General features: G+C 46.4%; 2 protein-coding genes across 6 annotated transcripts in view; one reads left to right on the forward strand and one right to left on the reverse strand.

The window, feature by feature from the left end:
• Positions 1–5,605: 5,605 nt before the first annotated feature.
• On the reverse strand, positions 5,606–10,326 carry NEFM (neurofilament medium chain). The gene is made up of 3 exons (XM_009940868.2): positions 9,149–10,326; positions 8,793–8,917; positions 5,606–7,524 (listed from the first exon to the last, which is right to left on the reverse strand). The coding sequence occupies exons 1-3, from the start codon at positions 10,208–10,210 to the stop codon at positions 6,165–6,167; spliced, it is 2,547 nt and encodes an 848-aa protein (XP_009939170.2). The 5' UTR covers positions 10,211–10,326; the 3' UTR covers positions 5,606–6,164.
• Positions 10,327–10,864: 538 nt separating this feature from the next.
• Positions 10,865–20,889, forward strand: part of LOC142364720 (uncharacterized) — a 30,532-nt gene continuing 20,507 nt past the window's right edge. For all 5 annotated transcript variants that reach the window (XR_012766331.1, XM_075444800.1, XM_075444799.1 and 2 more), the window contains exon 1: positions 10,865–10,973. Coding sequence is in view for 4 of the 5 variants with exons in the window: in XM_075444800.1 (XP_075300915.1) it covers positions 10,898–10,973 (76 nt within the window). In the remaining variant the exon portion in view is untranslated. The remainder of the gene's footprint in view (positions 10,974–20,889) is intronic.

A 20,889-nucleotide genomic window follows, 5' to 3' on the forward strand; every position in this document is an offset into this window, starting at 1 on the left:
CAGATTCCTTGTATGTGTCATGTGTCACTAGTGCACTTAAAAGGTTGATGAAGTGGTGTATCACACACATCATATGTGTCATGGGGTATGGGATACTGGTTTCTGTCTAGCTGATACGTTTGGGGGACTAATAGGTGGATGAAATTCTTCCTGGGGCTGTAAAATTTCACGTGGAGAGATGACAATAGTAAATACACACTGGTGTCTGCGCTGTTAGCTTTGTGATGGGTCTCACCACACTGTCGTATGTGCACAAGGATGAGTTCCCTTTGGGGAAAAAACGGAGAAATTTTAACAAACCAATACAGATGTTAAACATTGGTAGGAAGCTGTTCGGTGTCAGATCAGTGATGAAAGTGAAGAATGACTGGATGTAGCTGAGAGTTGGAGCAATGTCTGTATGCTTAAAGAAAAGGTGAGGTGTTGGAGGGAAGGACAATGTTGGGGGGGTTCTCTCTGCTGCTGGAAAGAGCTGCCTTTCCAGCCTGCTATCTAAAGTCAATCCACTATGGACTGAAGAGGCTCATTTTCTTCTGAGAATTTGTCAGGGCCTTTTAAAGTTTTGAGTGTGAGCTAAAAAAAGCTCTGATGTGTGATCAGGCACAAAACAGGAATGGTTTAAGTGGCAGCAAAGCCTAGCAATTTTTGAATGCAATGTCTTGGGGTCTGAGCCTATTTACTTTCTATTAGCCAGAGTTAACACATAAAATTAAACATTGTGCTAAGGGCAAGTACTAAACTAATGCTGCAAATTAAACCATTTAAAATAAACTAAACTCCTGGAAACCCATGGTAAAACAGGCATTACATGGCTGCACTAAAGCTTTTCACAGTCACCTTTACCAAGGTGGATTTTTGTATAGGATTTTGGGGTAACTTTTAATTTTGTACACTGGCTGCACAGTGTTGGTTGATTTGCATTGGTTTTCCTCGCTGGCTACGCTCAGAGAGAAAGGAGGTGTCTTTTTATAGAAATTTGAGGGGTGTTCCAAAAGCACCTCCCTTTTCAGTGTTAAAAGATGGTGATGGAAGAGGTAAGCATTTAAAATGATTCTTTTCTTCCACGTTCCCAGGAAAAACAGGAGGAGAAAGAAAAAGCAGCTTTGGTAAAACCGTTCATGAAACTGAGCTTGTATACATACGTATTCCAGTAGCTCCTGTCCAGGGAGTTCTAGTATCATTTCCAAATGCTTGTTTTTTCCATGCCATGTGGCTTTTGACACTTTTGAGGCCCAGCAGACAAAGAGTAAATGAATTTTTACTTTCTTAAACAATGTATCTTTGAAGTCTTTTGTTTCACATTTCCCTTCTGCTTTTAATGGAGATTTTTCTACATGTGTTTGTGCAGACTCATTCTTACAAAGCAGATTTTATTTTCCATCTCCAGGAAAGCAGTGGGGGGCACTTGCAGCACCGTGGGCCAGAGACTCGACCGTGCTGTTTGCTCAGCGCTTTTAAAATTTTTGGGTGGAATTGCAGGAGAGCTGCTGCGTTCGGTATGTGATACCGTTAGTTCAAACAGCAGAATATTGAGTCTAAGGGAAGGGACTTGGGAACTCACTGAAGTGCGCTATCAGAAAATGCTTGGGATGGCACTTCACTGGGGAGAAAGGTTCTGCTCCTACAGAGCAAAAAACATGTTATGCACCAGGTCAGAACTCGTCACAGCCATTGAAGCCAAACCACTGCTAAATAGAATGGCATAGATTAAAGCCACTGCCCCATCCTGCCTTTCTCCAAGTGCTCTGAGCTGCTTTTAACTTTTCAATACCCGATTTTGCTTCCCCTTTCATGTCTTTTTTTTGCATACAAACTCCTTCTTCGTTCAGTCCTTTGTATGCTTTTCACTTCTGGGAAGCAATACAGCTTGCAGGTCTCCGAAGTGTTGCAGCCAGGCTGCCAGGGATGTTCTCAAACCCGCACATTTAGAGATATACCAGCAAACGCATTTCTCCTTGCAGTGTATCTCAGTCCCATCCGTGCTCCTTATGTTATTTTTAATGTATTGCAGCTAGAGGAGAGATTTTGCGACTCTGCAGGAAACGTGTGAGTCACAGCCATGGCAATGCGCTGCAGAGTGACAAGCTGCAGTCACCGTCCAGCCTGGTTTGTCCCCCCCAGTCCTGCCTTGCTGCTAAGGTAAAATGGTGGGAGGGAGGATGGAAGCGTGCGTTCGCGTGCCGAGGTGCCCTCAGGGTTGTGGGGATTCTGCTGGCAACCCTTGGTTTACCTTTGAAAATCCAAGAGCTCGCTTTGACGCAATGCAGTAAAAGCAGGCAGAGGGAGACGTGGTAGAAACTTTAACCCAAGTTGCAGCTGCAAGCGAAGCTGCGAGTCGGTCCCTGAGTTTTCTCTTGCTGTTTGGGCACATGGGGTCTGGGTCAGGCCGAGATCTCATCACAGCGAAGACAAATACAAGGAGGTCCTGAATGCTTTTCCTGAGATACACATACACACACTCTCGCCTTCCACTCGGCAAGAGGAGAAGTTGTACGGATACCATATCCAGATTCTAGGAATTTACCTTCCAGTAACTAAATAATTGACAATTCATCATTTACTGCCTGCCTAGATCAGTTATGGGTAGTTTAATCTAGAACAGATAAGGAAGAAAGCCCACATGCGAATGGGAAAAGCACAAACCCTGATGCCTGGAGAAAATTCTAGTGCCTGACTCAGCTCCCTGGCAAATGCAACCTATTTGTGTTTTGTAACGCTTCCCAGTTTGTTTCCACCTGGAATTTAGTTCTGGGGTGCTGAAAATCTCTTAATCATAGCTCTTCCACAAGCTGGTATGGTGTATCAAAGCTGGCATGGCTATCAAGACGCCCTCCAGCTCCTGAAGTCACAGACGTCTTAATAGCCCGCCTTAAAAAAGACGCATAAATCTTCATAGTAATTCCTTTAATTATTGTTTTTCTCTTCATGGAGTCTTTCGTATTGATCAATGAACTTCTGAGGCTGAAAGTAATTAATCCTTTCACTGGTTGTGCACAGTCTGAGGAAGTAATTGGTGCAGAACAGGGAGATAACACTATTTATGCATCTCTGCCCTGGAATTATGCTATCTTTTGAAACTGTTTGATTGCAGATGTCAGTAGACAAAACCTCTTGGCAACATTAAACATTAATTGGTTCTTATGGTTTTATAAATATTTAGAAATGTGTTAACCAGTTGCTTATTTCTCTTAGGACTTGATGGAAACATTTGCAGTGGGGAAACAGACTAAACTCACCAATTTATTTTGTGTGTTAGAGCAGAGAAAAAAAATGCAGCTGTGGGTAATAAGTAAAGGCTGCAATATGTATTGGGTGGAAAAGGGGGGGAAATGAGGGTGTGTTGAAACTCACCGTGCCAGGCGCTTGCCTCCCTTGCAGACTTCTCAAAACCATCCAGGAAAGTTGATCTACGCTGGGCAGAAGTGTTGATACAGCCCCCTGGTACAAGAAACTGCAGTCCTGGTGGGACTGCCAACGTGCAAGCCGAAACAAAACAACACAAATAATAGTCTCTAGGTCCTTGTACCTGTATCCCACCAGAACTGAAAAGAAAGCAGAACATGAAAAATAGCAAGCCAGTCCCACCCTCACCTGTGTAAGCCCACATTGACAGTGTTCTCGAGTGTCCCACTGCCATCAACATTTAACTCACTGTACAAGGGCTTGGTGCCGAGGATGCCTGACTTGCTGTGCGGAGTTGTGGTAGCCCACCGGCTTTGCAGTTTGTGACATTTTGGCAGACTCTAGAACTTCTCTGGAAGCACATAAGCAGAACATTTTGTGTTAAATACTGCTCTCTGGTTTAGTTTTTGATTTAGTGACAGTGTTCCCTTGAAAATTTTGATTAAACCCAAGAGACAAATAGCTTCAGTGCTCACAAACCGTTGGGCATTTCTATACTTTAATATAACTCGGTGCAACCACTTACTGACCAGAAGTGAGTGTGACTGGGCTACGTAATTTCTTATTCAGCAAGGTATAGGTATTTTTATGTCACATACACTTGTATGTATGTATGTAACTCACAAATAAGCTCACTACAGAGGAGCTGCTGTTTAATTTGCTAACTCTGCTTTAATTAAACATCACTCAGCCAGCAAGCTGTTGAGCACAGATTTCCATTATTGATATCAGCAGGAGAAACATTCATTACTTTGCTACACAAAGGCATTGGGATTTATTTGAAAGGCTGATCTCCTGTGGACTTCTTACAATTTCTCCAGTGAAGAGCATGCAGAACCCTTTCAATTAAAAACTACTTGGTCTTCAGTTATTGATAGAGTAAAGAATTGGGAGGCACTACCAAACCACAGATTTTGATCAGACCCTCAATTAGTCGACAGATTTCAAGACAGTCCATGTTCTGAACCCAGGCTTAAAAATTATTTGCACTTCTTTGCTAGTTATGGGAGGTAAGGCAGTAGCAGTGTTCTTCATTTTCCTATTGAAATGTGGTAGAAATAAACACAATATTAATCCCATATTAAGACTTATTAGTTCCCTAAAGTGGAGGTCGGACCCTCCTTTTTTTCCCTTTGTTTCGTTTGCCTCCATGTATTTTCTATGTGGTAGAGTTTTAGAGGGCCATTTCATTGGCTTTCTTCTTAATAAAGCCAACATGCAAGTAGCGGTAGACACAGGCCAACGCTTAGGAGGCCTTTCTATTGGAAAGTAAAAACCGCTTTAATTTGCTTTTATCTGTCAGTCATACCAGGTCTAATCTGACCCCTACTCAGCCTCAGTGCAGAGTCTGGAAGGGTGTCATTTCTACAGCTATTTTTGAATAGACAAATATGTAAAAAAATAAGTTCAGAATATTTTTGATACTCAATACCAGCATAATCTCTGGGACATTTTCCTTTTCCCTGGAATTTATTTGCTCTCAATTTTGGAATTTCGTGTTTAGAGACAGATTGTACATGTTGATCATTTGAAACAGAGAATTGAGAAGGATGTTCCCATATAATTAAGGCAGGAGGGGAAAAAAAAATCAGAAGCTACCCCATTTTGATGAACACATGGTGTCTTGGTTAAGATTGCTTAATGGATCTTTGCACACTTAAGTGATGAAGGAGTGCCATGGAAGATACCATGACCAATTGTGGCTTACAGACAGGCTACATTCACAGGGAAAATCAAGGAACAATCTGGAAATCGCCACATCTTTAAGGCTCTCCTTAAATGTTGAGACCAGTGTGCAGGGACGAATATCATGCTTGCCCCAGAGTTCGACGCTGTGCAAGCAGGATTGCTCAGGTAAGTGATGTTAGCAACCCATTGCTTACGGACCTTCCCATTGCTAGCAAAAGCAATTGCCACCCCTCTCAGCACCTGAAGGCCAGGCAGCAGAATTCAATAGATCCCTCTTTACTCTAGAAACCATGGGATATGGCTCCTAAGTATCTGCTTAGAGCTGCCCAAATATTTGTGTTATGTTACAGGAAACTTGTTCATCATATCCAGTTCAAACTTGTTTTCTAAATGAGGACACCAAGGAAAAACCTCAAGCAACTTTTCAACCCATGCAACTGTGTTCCTGTCCAGGACAGAGTATCAGGCTTCAACGAAGGATTCAAGTTGGAAAAGAGTCACCAGACAAGTGATGTTTTCACTACTGACCTTTATTGAGCAAGAACTGCTGTGACTGTTTTACATCAAACAACAAAAGGTTGCATACTGTGCATGTCAACTAGGTTCTCCCATGAGCAAAAGTCCACCCTAATTGCACCAGTGAGGTAAACATAATTATTTATAAGTAGCTTTTTTTAAGGCTAGGAGAGTTCTGGTTCTCATGAATATTCTATTACTGTTTTCTGTTTGGTTTTGGCTCAGTTGGTTCTTTGCATAATACATCTTAAGTCGTTCCTCAGATGTGTCCCTCCAACAGCTCAGGAAATTCAAAAGCTTCCTTTGCACATTTCATCTCATGCACTATTATTAGTATTATTTTTAGATCCCCAAGCTCTGTGGAGGGAGCACATCTTGAGCCTGCATGCATTCCCCCCCTCCCCCATATTGCACAAAAAAGTAAAATACTGTGTGTCTGGAGCCTCCATGAGAGAACCCGTTCTGCTTTGAAGCCGTCACTCACATGCATTTTGTAGCTGTCATATGGCTTAACCTTTTGCACCGACCCAAGCTCTTTAATTTAGCTATGATTTATTTTATTCGGTCTCTTTAACCTCTTTTACTATAGCATGTGAAGTAACTTTCTCCACTTTCTTGGTGGACACTAATTTCTCCTCAAAGCTTTCTTCATGTTCCTCTACCTTCTGAGTGACTGTCACTGACTTTGTGATATATGTGGTTGTACTGTCCCCACCTGCAGTAGTGATTTTCTCTGCTTTTTTGGTTACTACAATTTTCTCACCCTTATCATCAATTGGGCTCACATCTAGGCCATTGGTGACAACTCCCTTGTCTTCCTCCTCAGCCTCCTTCTCTTTGGATTCCTCCTCTTCCTTTTTCTCCTCCACCTCACCATTCACTGCAATGTCTTCTTTCCTGGACTCCTTCTCTACCTCTGCGCTAATTTTTGTTACCTTTTTGACAGTGATGGTCTCCTCCACCACAGCCTTTTCATCTTTGACCGGGGAGGCCGGCTTCTCTGGAGAACGGGGCTTCTCTGGAGTCACCGGTTTTTCTGGAGAGCGGGGCTTCTCTGGGGTTGCTGGCTTTTCTGGAGAGCGGGGCTTCTCCGGCGTCGCCAGCTTCTCCAGGGTCACTGCTTTCTCTGGGGTCGCAGGCTTCTCCGGCGTTGCAGGCTTCTCCGGCGTTGCAGGCTTCTCCGGGGAGGTCACCTTTGGTGTCGCTGGCTTCTCCGGAGATGCTGCTTTCGCTTCCTCCTTAGCTGGTTTCTCACCACCTTTCTCCACCTTCTGTTCTTTTCCTGCTTCTGCAGCTGTTTCTTTCTGGACAGCCTTGGCTGGCTCTGTTACAGGAGATTTAGGCGGGGATTTAGGGGGTGACTTTGAGGGAGGTGTTTTGACCTTCTCTACCTTTGCTGCTACCTCTTCAGCCTTGCCCTTGGCCTCAGCTTTTTCTCCCTCTTCTTCAGCCTCCTCCCCTTCTTCCTTTTCCTCTATTTCTTCTTTTTCAGAACCACCTTCTTCTGCTGCATCAGATTTTGCAGCTTCTTCTTCCTCCTCTGCTTCCTCTTCCTCCTTCTCTTCTTCCTCAGGTGCAGCTGCTTTTTCTGCCACAGCCTTCTCAGAAACAGCTTCTTCCTCTGCAGCTTCTTCGGCTTTTTCTTCCTCCTGTTCTTCTTGCTGGGCCTTGGCTGCCATTTCTTCTGCAATAGCTGCTAGGGCATCTTCCATTTCAGACTTCTCATCCTCTACCTTTGTCTCTTCAATGATTTCTTCTACAAACTTGTGTTGGACCTTCAGCTTTGGTGGCTCAATTTTTGTTTTCTGAATTTTAGTGGATGCTATTGTGACAGATGGTTGTCTGTGTGTGAATATGGGTCCAGTAATGCTTCCAGAGAAGGCACTGAATCTTGTCTCTTCGCCCTCCAGTAGCTTCCTAAGGGAATCAGGAGGAGGAAAAAAAAATATGAGCATAGAAACCTGATGTAAGGGACAGCTAGTAGAGTACTTACCTCTGTCAGCTGGATGAAACCGCTTTGTGTGTGGAATATGCTAGAGCTGACCAGCATAATCCATCACTCACACAGCCCCAGTTTGGCTTTCCTTGAATCAGCTCTTTTGCTAAATTCACATTCAGGAAACAGGTTTTAGCTTGGCTTGCACATGGCAAGTGTAACACCTTTGGCTGATCAGTTGAAATTCATCCTTCATGTCAAAAACTTTTGCATGGCATAAGTCAGCACAGAATGTGGCAAAATAATTAACTTCACAGGATGCATAACAACTTAGACAAACTGATAATTTGACATAGCCAGACCCAAATCAAATGTTGTGGCCAAGATATTCAAAGCCAGTTAGGGTCTATGTTCTAGCTTGATAGTTTGGGCATCCACCTTTTTTATGTAGCTACAAAAACTGCAGGCTGCAGAGACTTCTGTTCATCTAACTTTGGCAGCAAACAGCTATAGACTCTAGGGTATCCTTGTGTTTGTCTGAACAATCTCGGGAGTTTAAGCAGAGCTGGAGAGGGTATTTTGTTTTTACTTTTCTAATATTCAAATACGTGTTTTTCATCTAAGCCTGTGACCCAGAAAAATCAGCAGTTCTCCAAGGATAGCTATAAAGTAACTCAAAGGAGACTAAAAAAACCTGCCAGGCGATGGCAATAGCAAGCAATGTTCCTGCTCTGGATTAGAGTGGATGACTTTAAAGGAAAGTTGAGCAAGAAAAGCAAAAGTGTTTGTGACAGGCAGATTCGCACTCCCTGCTTGAAACCATGATCAAGCAAGTGCACTGTCCGTCTCAAGAGATAAAAGGGAATTCAAGTGACAAGCACTGCTTGCTTGGCATATGCAAAGCAACAGGAATTAAAAATAAACTTGCCTTTTACTGCATCTTCTGCTTTTGTAAGCAAGGGCAGAATGCGGCACAGGGTGCCATGGCACTGACTCATGGTACCCTGCACCCACTGGGAGCTTGGCCGCTGATTACCAGAGCGCTGATCCCTAACGAGCTCTGGGCTCTTACTGTAACGCTCCCTGGGTCTGCACAGGTTTGAAAACAGTTGTAATAATTTAGTCAAGCTCTGTTTTTGCTTGTGTTTGCTGCATGCAGATATTTCTTATCTGTGATGAAGCTTCCCAAGCCAGCAGCATCTGCAGTGCTATTAATATTCCAGACATGTCCGCAATGATCCTACTGTACCTGTATGCAGCAATTTCAATATCCAGGGCCATCTTGACATTGAGGAGGTCCTGGTATTCCCTCAAGTGACGTGCCATTTCCCACTTCGTTCCTCTGAGCTCATTCTCCAGCTGATGAATCGTGTCCTGCAACGGGGACGCAGAAAACCTCAGTGACAGCTAACAGGAGCCGAAAAAGTTCTCAAAAATGACTTTGGGCAACTCTCTGCCCCCCCAGGAGGCAGTGCCAGGATCAGAGAAGCACCCACCCGGCTCCCCCTGCCCCCCCGCAGCACCCCGCTCCCCTGCGCGCACCCCGCGCTGGGTCCCCCCCGCGCGGTGCAGGGGGGGGACGGACCCGGGCCCCCTCCCCGCTACCTGGTAGGTGCTGAGGTCGTTGTTGTGGCGCTCCTCGATGTCGCTGAGCTGCCGCTCCAGGGACTCCTTGGTGCCGCGCACCGACTCCAGCTCGATGCTCTTGGACTGCAGCTGCCGGCGGTACTCGGCGATCTCCTCCTTGGCGGAGCGGATCGCCTCCTTGTTCTGCTCGGCCGCCTCGGTCAGCTTGGCGTAGCGGCACCTGAACCACTCCTCGGCCTGGTGCATGTTGTGGTCGGACTGGCACTCCAGCTGGGCGCGGATCTCCTTCAGCGCCGTGGTGAGGTCGGTCTTCAGGTAGTCCTTCCTCTCGACGGTGGCGTGGGACGCCTGGAGCTGCGCCAGCAGCTCGGCCACCTCCTCCTCGTGGTTGCCCCGCAGGAAGGCCACCTCGTCCTGCAGCGACTGCACCTTCTTGTCCAGCTCCGCCCGCATCAGCGAGGCCTCCTCCATCTCCTTGCGCAGGGCTCGGATGGTCGCCTCCGTCTCGTCGCGGAGCCGCGCTTCGTCCTCGAACCTCTCCCGCAGGCGCTGGATGTCCTCCTCGATGTGCTCCGAGTCCAGCTGGATCTGCGCCTTCTCGTGGCTCACCTGCTCCAGCGCCCCGCGCAGCTCCCGCAGCTCCTGCTCGTAGGCTTCGCTCAGCTGCGCCCGCCCGGCGTGCTTCTGCCGCAGAGCCGCCAGCTCCGCTTCGATCTCCTTGTTCTGCTGCTCCAGGTAGTGCACCTTCTCGATGTAGCCGGCGAAGCGGTCGTTCAGCCCCTGCAGCTGCTCCTTCTCGTTGGAGCGGCTCAGCTTCAGCTCCGCCGCGCCGTTCAGCAGCGAGGACTGGCTGAGTTCCAGGCTCTCGGCGGAGCTCAGCACCGTGGAGCCGTAGGCGGCCCGCGGCACCCCCAGGTTGGGGCGCTTGTAGGCGGAGGACACGGTGCTGCCCGAGCCCCGCGACCACGACTGGGAGCGGAAGCCGCTGGACGGGGAAGCGCTGGCGCGGCTGTAGGTGGCCCGGGTCTCGGTCACCCGGCGGTACGAGGGGTTGCCCAGGGGCTCCATGGTGTAGCTCATGGCGGGGCACTCGGGGGTGACAGCGCGGCGCTGATCCCACCGCCGCCGGCCCCTTATATCGCCCGGCCGGGCGGGTGCGGGGGGCGGCCTCCCCCCGGGCCCGGCCCCGGCCCCGCCTCCCCGGCCCCGCCTCCGCCGCCCCTGCCCCGGCTCCCCCTTCCCTCCCCTCCCCCGGCTCCCCCTGCCCGGCCCCGAGCCCCTGGTGCCCCCCTCGGTGCCCCCTCCCCGTTCCCCATTCCCCTCGCTTCCCCCGCTCCCTTCCTCCTCTTCCCCCTTCCCCCTCTTCCCCCTTCCCCTTCCCACTGCTCCTCCTTCCCCGTTTCCCATCCCCTGCCCCCGCTCCCCCCGCTCCCTGATCTTCCCCCTCTTGCTCCCCCTTTCCCCTGCTCCTTACTGCTTGCCCCCGCTCCTTTCCCTAGGCCATTACACCCTTTCTTTTCCTCTATTTATTTTTTCTTTTATTTCCTTTATTTTATTTTCCTTATTTTGTTTATTTTATTTATTTTATTTCCTTTCTTTTTTTTTTTTTTTTTTTTTTTTTTTTTTTTTTTTTACTTTTCTTTCTTTTCTGTCCTTTCCTTCTTTTCGGTCCTTTCTATTTTTTCTTGTCTTTTCTCTCTTTTCTCTTTTTTTTTTTCTCTCTTTTCTTCCCCCCCCCCCCCCCCCCCCCCCCACCCCGCAGCGGCCATGGCGGAGCGCAGCGCCGGGCCGGCACAGGGCCGCTGCGGGGGGCGGCGGAGCAGCGCCCGGCAGAGCCCGCAGGGTAGGGCCCGGGGCCGGGGCTGGGGCCGGGGCCGGGGTCGGGGGTCGGGGCCGGGGGTTTGGGTCGGGGTCGGGGCCGGGGGTCGGGGTCGGGGCCGGGCCCGGGCCGGGGCGGCACCGGCGGCTGCAGCACCACGGGCAGCTCCCGCCGGGCGCGGGGCGAGGCCCGGCAGCCCCGGGGGGGGGCAGAGGGGACCCCCGACATGCAGCCCCCCCTCATCCCCCGTCCCCAGCGGGGTCTGACACCTGAAGGTCAGCAGCGAAGGGCGGCCGGGGGGGCTCCTGGGCTGCTCTGCGGCAGGGAGAGGGCTCCCCGCAAGGCTTCGTCCCTGCGGGGCGGGGGGCAGGCGCGGGAAGGGGGGGTCTGCGGGAGGGGGCTGGACGCAGCCGCTGCAGTGCTGGAGCAGCCGGGCAGTAAACAAGAGTTTGAAAGACCCCCCTCCCCGGCACCCAAAATCCTCGGTCTTGATTCTTCTTCCCCTCCCTTTCTTCCTCTCTTCCCCTCCCACCCTCACATTTTATTCTAACGCTTGGTGCATTGCTTAGAAATAAATTCTCCTTCTGTGAAACCTTGTTAAAAATCGTGTTGACATGGTACAACGTCCTTTGCATGGGCTGCATTACAGTGACTGCTCGCATCCCGACTTTGAACTCCTTCTGGGCGGATTACAGCTACACAGGCAATTGATTAGTAAGATGTAAAGAAAAAAAAAAAACCCAAAACCTGCTTGTGCTAGAAAAAGCCCTGCTCCAGCTCCCATTGCAGAGTGGAGAAATGCGGAGGGGGAAGATTTTAACTCCTCATCAGAAAGGTGCTGGACAGGGGGCTGCCTGTGCTCAGCAGTCTGTGAATTTTGAAGCAGGTGATCTTGTTACCGGGCAAAAGCATGCTCAGATATATATAAAGCCTTCCTGCCCTTACCCTGGGAGACGCACGGTTGCTGGGTTTGGCGCTGCTGCGTCTCCGCCGCGGGGAGTTGGGGAAGTCTGAGGGACAGGGTTAAACTTTGCAAACCACACATGGAGCGCTGTACCTCTGCTGGCTCATTAATATGATGCTGTCATAGGACTGCAGCACTGCAGTCCGGGGAGAAGTCCGGATTATCCGAGCTATCTGCTGGGTTGCATTTGCAAAGACAGGCAGCCAGACCACAGTTTAACCTCTCCGGAGCTTTAGACAATAAACATAGAGAAAAGGTTTTATTATAATTGAGGCAATCACAGATTCTAAATCGGTTCCATTTATTTTACTAAAAGTTTTCTCCGTAGGCAAAAAGCATCCCTTTGGATTTAGTTGGAAGTCAAAACAAAATTACCGTCTATTATGGCATTGCGATTTGTTTCTTTCTACGGAAAAAGATATGTTACAATCTGGTTTATTACTGCCTTTTTCACTGTTCAGTGAAGACTGGGAGGGGGGAACAGATCATGCTTTTATACATATGGAAAACTTACGGGAAAAGAAAATATATGGTTAACAGAGGTGCTTGGGAGTTTTTATTATCCTTTTAATCTTTTGAAAACAAGTGAAGGGTGTTGAACAGCAAGTAAGGAGGGGCATACTGAACTTTGTAATAGAACTCCCTTCCATTAAACACCCTGATGCATGGATTGTTTTAAATCCGTTCACCCAGTATGCAAAAGAAATTGTTGCTTTAAAATCAAGCAGTGATAGCGTTTGACTGACTTATTCAATATTGAAATTCAAGCAATGCAAACTTTTATAGAATACAGTAATTTTGATAATACATATTGATTACCTAAAAAAATCAGGATTTTTAGATGGGAAAAAGTTTGCATTCACAGAGGCATTTACAAGCACGTACAGAAATCCTTCCGAAGTAGAATATATAGTTTTAATTTAAAACAGATTCTTGCAGTGCTGGTTTCTGAGCTGTAATCAGATGCAGGGGGACAGTGCTCCTGCTACGTTATCCTGAAGGTGATTTGAAGGGTAGAATGAGTCAGGGAAATCAGCCTAAAATGTTGCCTAATTTCTGACAAACAACTAACTCCTTGTTCCTTTCTCTCAATACCCACTTTGGAGATTTTGAAATGCAGACGAATATTTCTGCTTATAGAGAACTTTTTGCCTTGAAGTTTAACAAGCCAGCATTGGTACTGGGAGCAAACAGCAACCTGACGTCTCCGGCTTTGAAGCAGAAGCAGGGAAGGAACAGGCACTCCCACAGAGGCGAACAGCAGCAGCATTGATTTTAGTCTTGATTATACGCTATTGACAGGCCTGCGTTAAAGAAATGGTATAGGGGGATGAGGCTGAGTTCTGCAGCTTCCTTAAAAAAAAAAATAATAAAGAAAGAAACAAAATACAGAAGGAGTTGCACAACCGCCTGACTGCTTCCAGGTAAAGAAGTTTAAAATATATCCAATAATAATGAATAAACTTGAATATCTTTTAAAAAATGGTAGGCTCAGATGAGTGGAAGAAAAAGTCTTTTTTTGGGAGTGGTTTTTTTTAGGTTATAGAGAAACAGTAGAAGGAAGAGGACTAGACAGAAAATACAGAGCAGTTGGTTAGAACTATTAACCATTATTTATCAGCTTAAAGGGAGTTTCTCTTGGTAAGTAGCTGCCTGTTTTTCATATAAACCTGAATTAAACTTAAGCTTAAGAATTTTAAGCCTGAATAGGTTTTAGTGATGTCCATGCCAGGATGGCAAACAGTAACATCGGAGCGAATTTTGTCAGGGTGAAAAAAGAGTAAGGAAACTAGAATTTGGTCCACTTTTTACGTTCCATACCACAGAGTAATGTGAATTGGTGTGACGCTCCAAGCCAAGGAAGTTCCACTGATTTTATCAGCTGAAAACCTTGACGTCCTAGAACCTTATTTGGTCACCATAAACTTATAATAAATCATGGCCAAGATAATCAGCTGGAGTAAGTTGGTCTCATTCCAGCAGAGCCAAGAGAGCAAAGACAGACATTTCAGCCAGCTGAGGATATTTCCTAATAATATTTATATAGCAATGGCTATGGAAGAAAACACTTGGATTTATGCACGAAGGGCCTAGGGCTGTGCAGTGTTGGGTGTTTCTTGAAAAAGGCTTTAGGACTTCCACTGCTGAGGGACCCAAGAAGTGATCAGCACGTATGGGAGTGCACAGCACGCTGTGGGACTGGGCCGTCACAGGGAAGAGTGGGGCTGGTGGGTAGCTTCACGGGAAGCTGAACTTTTAGAAGCATTAACTTTTTTGGTTTTGTTTCATAATTTGTTCAGGATCTTGAGATCTGAAATATCAGACTCTGGGGGAGGTTTTATGGTGGGTTATCATGATTGTTCACAAATTATCTTCAGTATCGTTTGGGGACAACTTGGTACAATGAAGGTAAGGGGACGCGGCAGAGGGAAGGGGACCGAACAGTGGGCATCTCACCTCCATCTGCCTCAGAGCTGCTCAGAGCGGTGGCGAGGCCGGGCAACCCAGCTAGCCCTGCTGCGCCGGGCTTTTCGACAGCACGCCACAGCAGAAAACACAAAGGTCCTACTGGGGCAGGCTTGGACTCTGAAAAATTTCTACGTTCGTTTTCTCTCTGTTGTAAGCTGGACTTTCTCAAGGCAGAACTGTAACACAACAACATTTTCGTAATACATTTTGCTTTTCCTCACTCCCATTCAGCCAGTGGCTCTATTTCAGGACCTTAAATCAAACATTTCCAGACACTTGCTTTATTTTGCTTGTGCAGAAAGGCTTCATGTTGCGTGTGAAGATAATACATTGCTGAAAGCACAGTCCTAAAGCCGCATTTGCATTCAATTTACCAGTGAATGAAAATTTCTTGCAAATTCCTACAGATCATCACTGAGCTCATTGCTGGTATTCGCTTTCCCCGATTTATTTGCTGCAAGAGCCGCTGAACGCACAGAGCTCAGTTTTTCCTTCAGTGTCAACATCAAGCATGATTTCACAGCTACAAATGTATTTCAGTCTTTCACTAACTTTTAAAAGCTAAACATTTACCATCCCACCTACATCTTTCAGCGGTGTTTTCCTTGCATTTTTAAGACACTGCATTGCACACTGATTTTATGACGTCTGTAGTTGCAGCGTTCCCTTTCATGGCCACCTCCTGCCTTGCTTCAAAGAGCCGGTTCTTTAGCTGGTGTGAATTCACAGAGGAGCAGAATGCCGAATTACTCCAGTGAAGGACTTAGCCTAGAGTCTTCTGATTAATAATAGAAAGATATTCAAGAGAAGTTTCACATCCCTCTGTAAATTACTGCAGCTTTCTCTGGTGTTTTGTGAGATAACGGCAGACACTTGGGTGAGAGGGAAAGGAAGATTTTGTGCCTCCATCCCCGTGACAGATATTCACGTCTCCAGTTTTCCACAAACATACTCAAGCAGTATATTGAGTCCTTGGCCAGCAAAACCTCTGTCCAAGCTACCGGAACTGGATGTTGAACTCCGTTCCACTGCTTCTTTAAACTATGCTTTGACCAACTAACTATAGATGTGCGATGGACTTGCTATGTGAAAAGCATAAAAAAAAAAAGCAGATTCAGCACACAAATGAACTGTGACCCTTCTTAACGACAACATTTCTGGAGCGATGGCCAGGTACATCAGACAGATATTGGAAAACTTCGTTCTGACCAGACAATTGCTTTGTAGCCTCCTGTACCAGAGATGCCAAAAACTGACACAGCAGAAATAAGACTGCCTAGAGTAGCTTTTTTTATGCGGAAAGAGTTTGGAGGTGAAGGCTAACGAAACAGAGTCAGAAGAAAACTTGCACCTACTCAAGTAAAGGAATCAGCTTCAGTGAAGACCCCAAGCCTCAGTCTCCTTTCTGGTACCATTCTGTATCATCAGTTGGATGCACCTCTGATGCTATGGCCCTGTTATCTTGCCAGACTGATGTAGATGGGTTTGGTATTGGATTTAGATCCTCTGCCCACCTATCAGAAAACAGTGAAAAAATGTAGCAGCCATAAGACCACTCTGAGGACTTCAATCTGGCCAATTCAGGAACACAATAGACCAGGCATTGCAAAGGATCAGCTCCGAGCCACAGCCCAGGCAAAGAAAAACTCAAATTTAATTGGCTTAGATGAAAAGCAAAGGAAGGAACATGGCTTTGTTCCCTTGATGCTTCTACGCTCTGCTTGGATTTATGGCTCACTGGTCATTTTTCCTGTGTCTATGGTCCGATGTTTCAAACAGAACTACCCTGAAAATTGCCATCGAGAAAATAGCACAGGTCAGGATAGCAATCTTTTAGTGATAAAGAGATCAAAAATAGCTCTTCCTACCTCGTTTGGAGAGGTTTTTTTCCCAGCTCTCCCTTTCTAAAAATATAACTTTGAAAAGTGGCCACAATGCCTCCTTTTATGATCACTTTTCCTGGAGTCGTACATACCGTCTGACAGCACTGCCACAGGGCAAAACCATTTCCAGAGCGCTGCTTCCGAGGAATGATGGAGAAAAATCACTGCCGGCTGGAAATCAGAGAAAGTTAGCCACCGCAACGGCCAGCTTCGACATCGGTTATCACAGCACATAGGTCACGCTAGCAGTTAGAGGCATCGTTGGGATGGAAGTCCCATTTTTCAGTACAGTGGCAGCACGCAGATGGGGAGGTGCTGTTTTAGCGGCAGGGTCGATGTGCAAACTGCCCCTACGTTCAGAATCAGTTTTTCAGCATACCTCCTCTGTGGAGTAGCTTGCTCAGAATATCCCCAGCCTAACACATAACCTGAAACTCCTCGGATTTTAACACGCTAGAATTGCTGATGGTGTAAAAGGGTTGAGAGCTCCGTGTGGCATCCAGGCTTGGAGGTGGGGAGCTCTCGGGCAAACCGAAAGCAAATAGAAGTCAGTGTTGCTCCACTGCTTTCAGGGAGATGCCTACATTTGCTCCAGTTGGGAATAAACCCTATAATCTAGGAGGATTTATGCTTATAATGCACGGACCTAACTCTGCAGGCAGTTACTGGATGATAGATAGCAACTGTTACTAATTTGTTTGTGGGCTTGGCTCCTCCATATGCATTTGTGTCTGTCTGTCTCCTCTGTTTGCTGTCACTCTGCTTTTCCCCTCAGCTTTACTGCAGTAAAAAAAGCAGCGGCTGCGCCCAGCTTCTTCCCGCTGACATCGGACTTTTCCTTCTTTTATTGACTTGTTTTTAACTGAGGCAAAAAAAGTGCACTTAAATATGGATGATTCTTATTTCTAAAACAAAGGGCCCAATACAAGGAAACACGTTCTCCCTGCTAGTCTAATTTGTATCTAGGTTAATTGCTCTTATGCTGGATGTTTAATTGATTTGCATAGAGAAAGCCAATGAAAGGCTGTAGCTCAGTGATGGCTCTACATAACTGCAATGACTCCTTATTTTTCTGCTTAATTAGTGCTAGAGGAAGAGTCTACCTTGCAGCTGGCTACTGAGATCTCTGAGACATCAGTTATTATTCAGATGCTATATATAAATATAGTTTATTTTTCTGACCTAGACATCTACAGTAAATGTTGAACAGAGCTGAAGAGGTTTTTCAGGTAAGAATGTTTTACAGCAAAATTAAGAAAAAAGGGACATTTAACATAGTCCTACTTGGAGGACTTACCTTGTGTCAAGGCTTTATGGGTGAAAAAATTGAGAATCTCTTGACATGAATTATCTTATCATTTTGGGCAAGGAGCTCAAAGCAGCCTGGGCAACCTAGCCATTCCGCTTTTCTTTGAATTGCGGTAACATGGTGACTTTTAATCTCTTAGGACTCCTTGCTATGACCTGCATCAGCTTTCTGGACTAAATAAATGTGAGATTCAGATGTTCCTCCAACAGCGTATCAAGTATTGTGGGATGAGATCCTCCTGATAAACTGCGAATGTTAACATTGTACGAGGGCCGTAGTTAAACACAAGTGGCTCTTTGTAGCAACTGGACCAGCTTTCTTATATGGGGCCACAAAGTGAAACAAAAAAGAGTCTGTCTTTTCCTGCATCATCTCTTGAAACAACCCATGGTTTGAGAGGGATGCCCTGTAGTTTTTGTAATAGAAATGTGAGCTCTGTGTGTCAAACTTATGATCCATGCTTGAATTGGAGGAGGAATTGTGGGGATGGGCTTGCTTTGTAAGACGTTCCTTACGTTTTTAAAGCTACATACATAAATCTGAGCTACTTTTTGGCTGGAATGTCAGTTCAATTTCTTCAGTCTTGTAACATCTAAATAACATTCTTAGTAGAAATAACTATAAGCTGATTAGGAGGGAAGCAATAAATACAAACCAAATCAAATCATGCAGGCACTCACAGTAGGAAAATCAATAATTTTAGTAATACATTTTGCAAACCCATTTTATTGTCAAAAAATACATATAGCTCCTTTGAAATCTTGATTAAGCAGGACCTATAAGTCTTCCTTTTTGTCTCAAGCTGCACTAAAATTTAGAATTTAAAAAAAAACTTTCAAAGCAACGGTGTCAGTTTATACCAAGTAAAAGCTGGAGTGCACAGCACATGCACAGAACATGCACGCAGGGCAGGCTAGGAAGGCCATCAATCCTGAAGGGACGAAGCAGAAAAGAGATGTTTGCAGGGAGCTGCCTGTGGCAGTTCTGAAATGATTCCATAAAGTGATTTGAAAATGGAAAAAAGATTTTACTTCTTTTTCTTTTAAATCAATGAGTGTTCTAGACAGCTGTACGTTTGATTATATCAGTGACTCTTAAGTTTGTGATAAGGCTGGAACTTGTTTTCCATTTGGAATGGCAGGAAAGGTCATTGAAAATGTGTTTTTCTAAATTTGCCAGTATAAAATGCAATTCTATATTCCATGAAACAGTGACATTCATTGGAGTCCTTCAGGCATTTCACTGCTTTGTGACTCCGACATTTCTGCTTTGTAAGTATTTGTTTAGCTGATCCTCTATCAGCATGCTCACCTCTCAGACTGCTGGCTTTCTTACCTTAAAGGTGAGCGGAGAGCAGGACCTACAGGGATAGAAAAGATATCAATATGCAGAAATTCGAGTGACCTTCAGTAGCGCTGACCATGACATGCAAACTGGTGGAATTTGCTGCATTGCTTTCTTTTTGGTTTCCGAGGTTCAGATTAGCATTGTCTCTCACCAACTGACTCCGTGTCAATGAAACGCATTTAGAAAACACTTTGAGAAAAGAATTGAAAAGTTATCACCTGTAAATTCCAAGGTCAGGATATTCTGCATCATCATTTGAAAAGCTCCTCGCCTTGGCAGTGCAGGCTATGTCTGAAATTTTGTCGGATGTAAAGTCTGCTGCTTTGAGAATTAAGAAATCAAGCAAACAAAACTCTCCCAACCGATCTCTTAACCTGATTTTCTTAAATAGCCCATGGGAATTATTTAATATTTGTGGAGAATGAGAGAAAGCTTTATCTAATAATCTCACTTCTTCTGAGATGCCACAGTCTGCTCCCTCTACACCAATGCCTCTATTTCCCCCGTCTCTCTGCCTTGCAGTGACCTCTCCGTTATTATGCCAGCAGTCAAGATCGCAACAAACTTGTTCCAGTGACTCATGCTGTTTTTTCTACTGATTTTTTTTTCCTATTTCAATGCGATGTCCTCTCCTGTCAGTGGCAGACACAGCACCCATTCTGTAGATGCTGCTGTTCCCTCTTGGTCCCCTGCAAAGTTTAATCCTGTCCTACTATTTTCACTGTGTCTAATAGTTATAATTTCAAAACGTGAAACAGAGATCATGCTGCGGTCCCAGTTTATACAGAATTCTACCCAGCCTGACCGTGATAACATTTCTCACCTTTTCTCATCCGCAGCTCTCCCTGGGTCACCAGCTCCCCCGGTCTGTCCTCAGCGTGGTATTGATTGCCCAAGCCAGCCAGGCAGCGGGCACGGACCGGGCAGGCTTACACTGCTTTTCCTTTGAATGGAATTCAATAGGAGTTTCCCTAAGGTCAGCCTCGGGCAGCTGGTGAGATTTCACTGGGATTTTAATGATCCTTTCCATCAGCAGAACTCACCTCTGAGATGACAGATCTTGCACCGCCATAAATCAGCCCGCTTAACTAGCTTTTCCCCCATTCAAAACCTTTTTCTGAATGACATTATCTGTTCCGGTAAGACTGTCATGTGGGGAATACAGTCTTCACACACTATTTTGTTAGGGGCTTTAAGACAGCACCCCAGAGCAAGCGATACCATACCCTTCAGGAAGGGGTGTGATGCATCTCACTGCGCAAAAGAGCAGTCGCAAATGGACCTGACTTTGGCTCTGGGGATCAGAACAGACTCTTCCTGCTCATCCCAGGTAAAGCCAGGAGTAAATTTATGCCCTTGCCAGGCGTGACACGCTGCAGAACCGCAGTGGAAAGAGAACAAACTCCCAGGGGTTGGCTGCTAACGTCAGTGGCACCGGTGCAAATGAGAGCAGCCTCCTGCCCAGGCAGCTTCTTCCAGGAGCGTGGGAGCCTGGCGAGTCAATGGCATGGGCAGAAAAATCATGCCCTCATTAGTCCCTAATGAGAAGGAAAGGAAAACAATGTTCCTTTTTAAGTCAGTCTTGGATGAGGACCTTCCTCTGGACAGATGACATGGTTTACCTTTGGTAGCTTGCTTCCCTATTGTTTCTACCTCGTCCCTTTGCTCCCGATCGGACCGCGCTCCTTAATGCTGCCGCTTGCTCCGCGCTCCCACTCGTTACTCATCTGGCACCGAGCAGCGAGTGCCTGTCTGCGGCACATGCGTGGGTCCCTGACTCACTAACTCTGAGCACGATTGCGCCGTGGGGTGGGTGTGGGGTGTGGGGAGCACATCTGAGCCCCACAGATGAAGGCGCTGGAGGCACCAGCCCAGAGCAAGGTCTGCCCTGTCACGTATAGCAAATTATGGCCCGTTTCATGGCACCCAGAGCCACCCTTCCCCATCGGCTGCTGCTGCAGCTGGAAG

The sequence above is a fragment of the Opisthocomus hoazin genome, chromosome 28 (genome assembly GCF_030867145.1).
Source record: "Opisthocomus hoazin isolate bOpiHoa1 chromosome 28, bOpiHoa1.hap1, whole genome shotgun sequence".
Lineage (NCBI taxonomy): Eukaryota > Metazoa > Chordata > Aves > Opisthocomiformes > Opisthocomidae > Opisthocomus > Opisthocomus hoazin.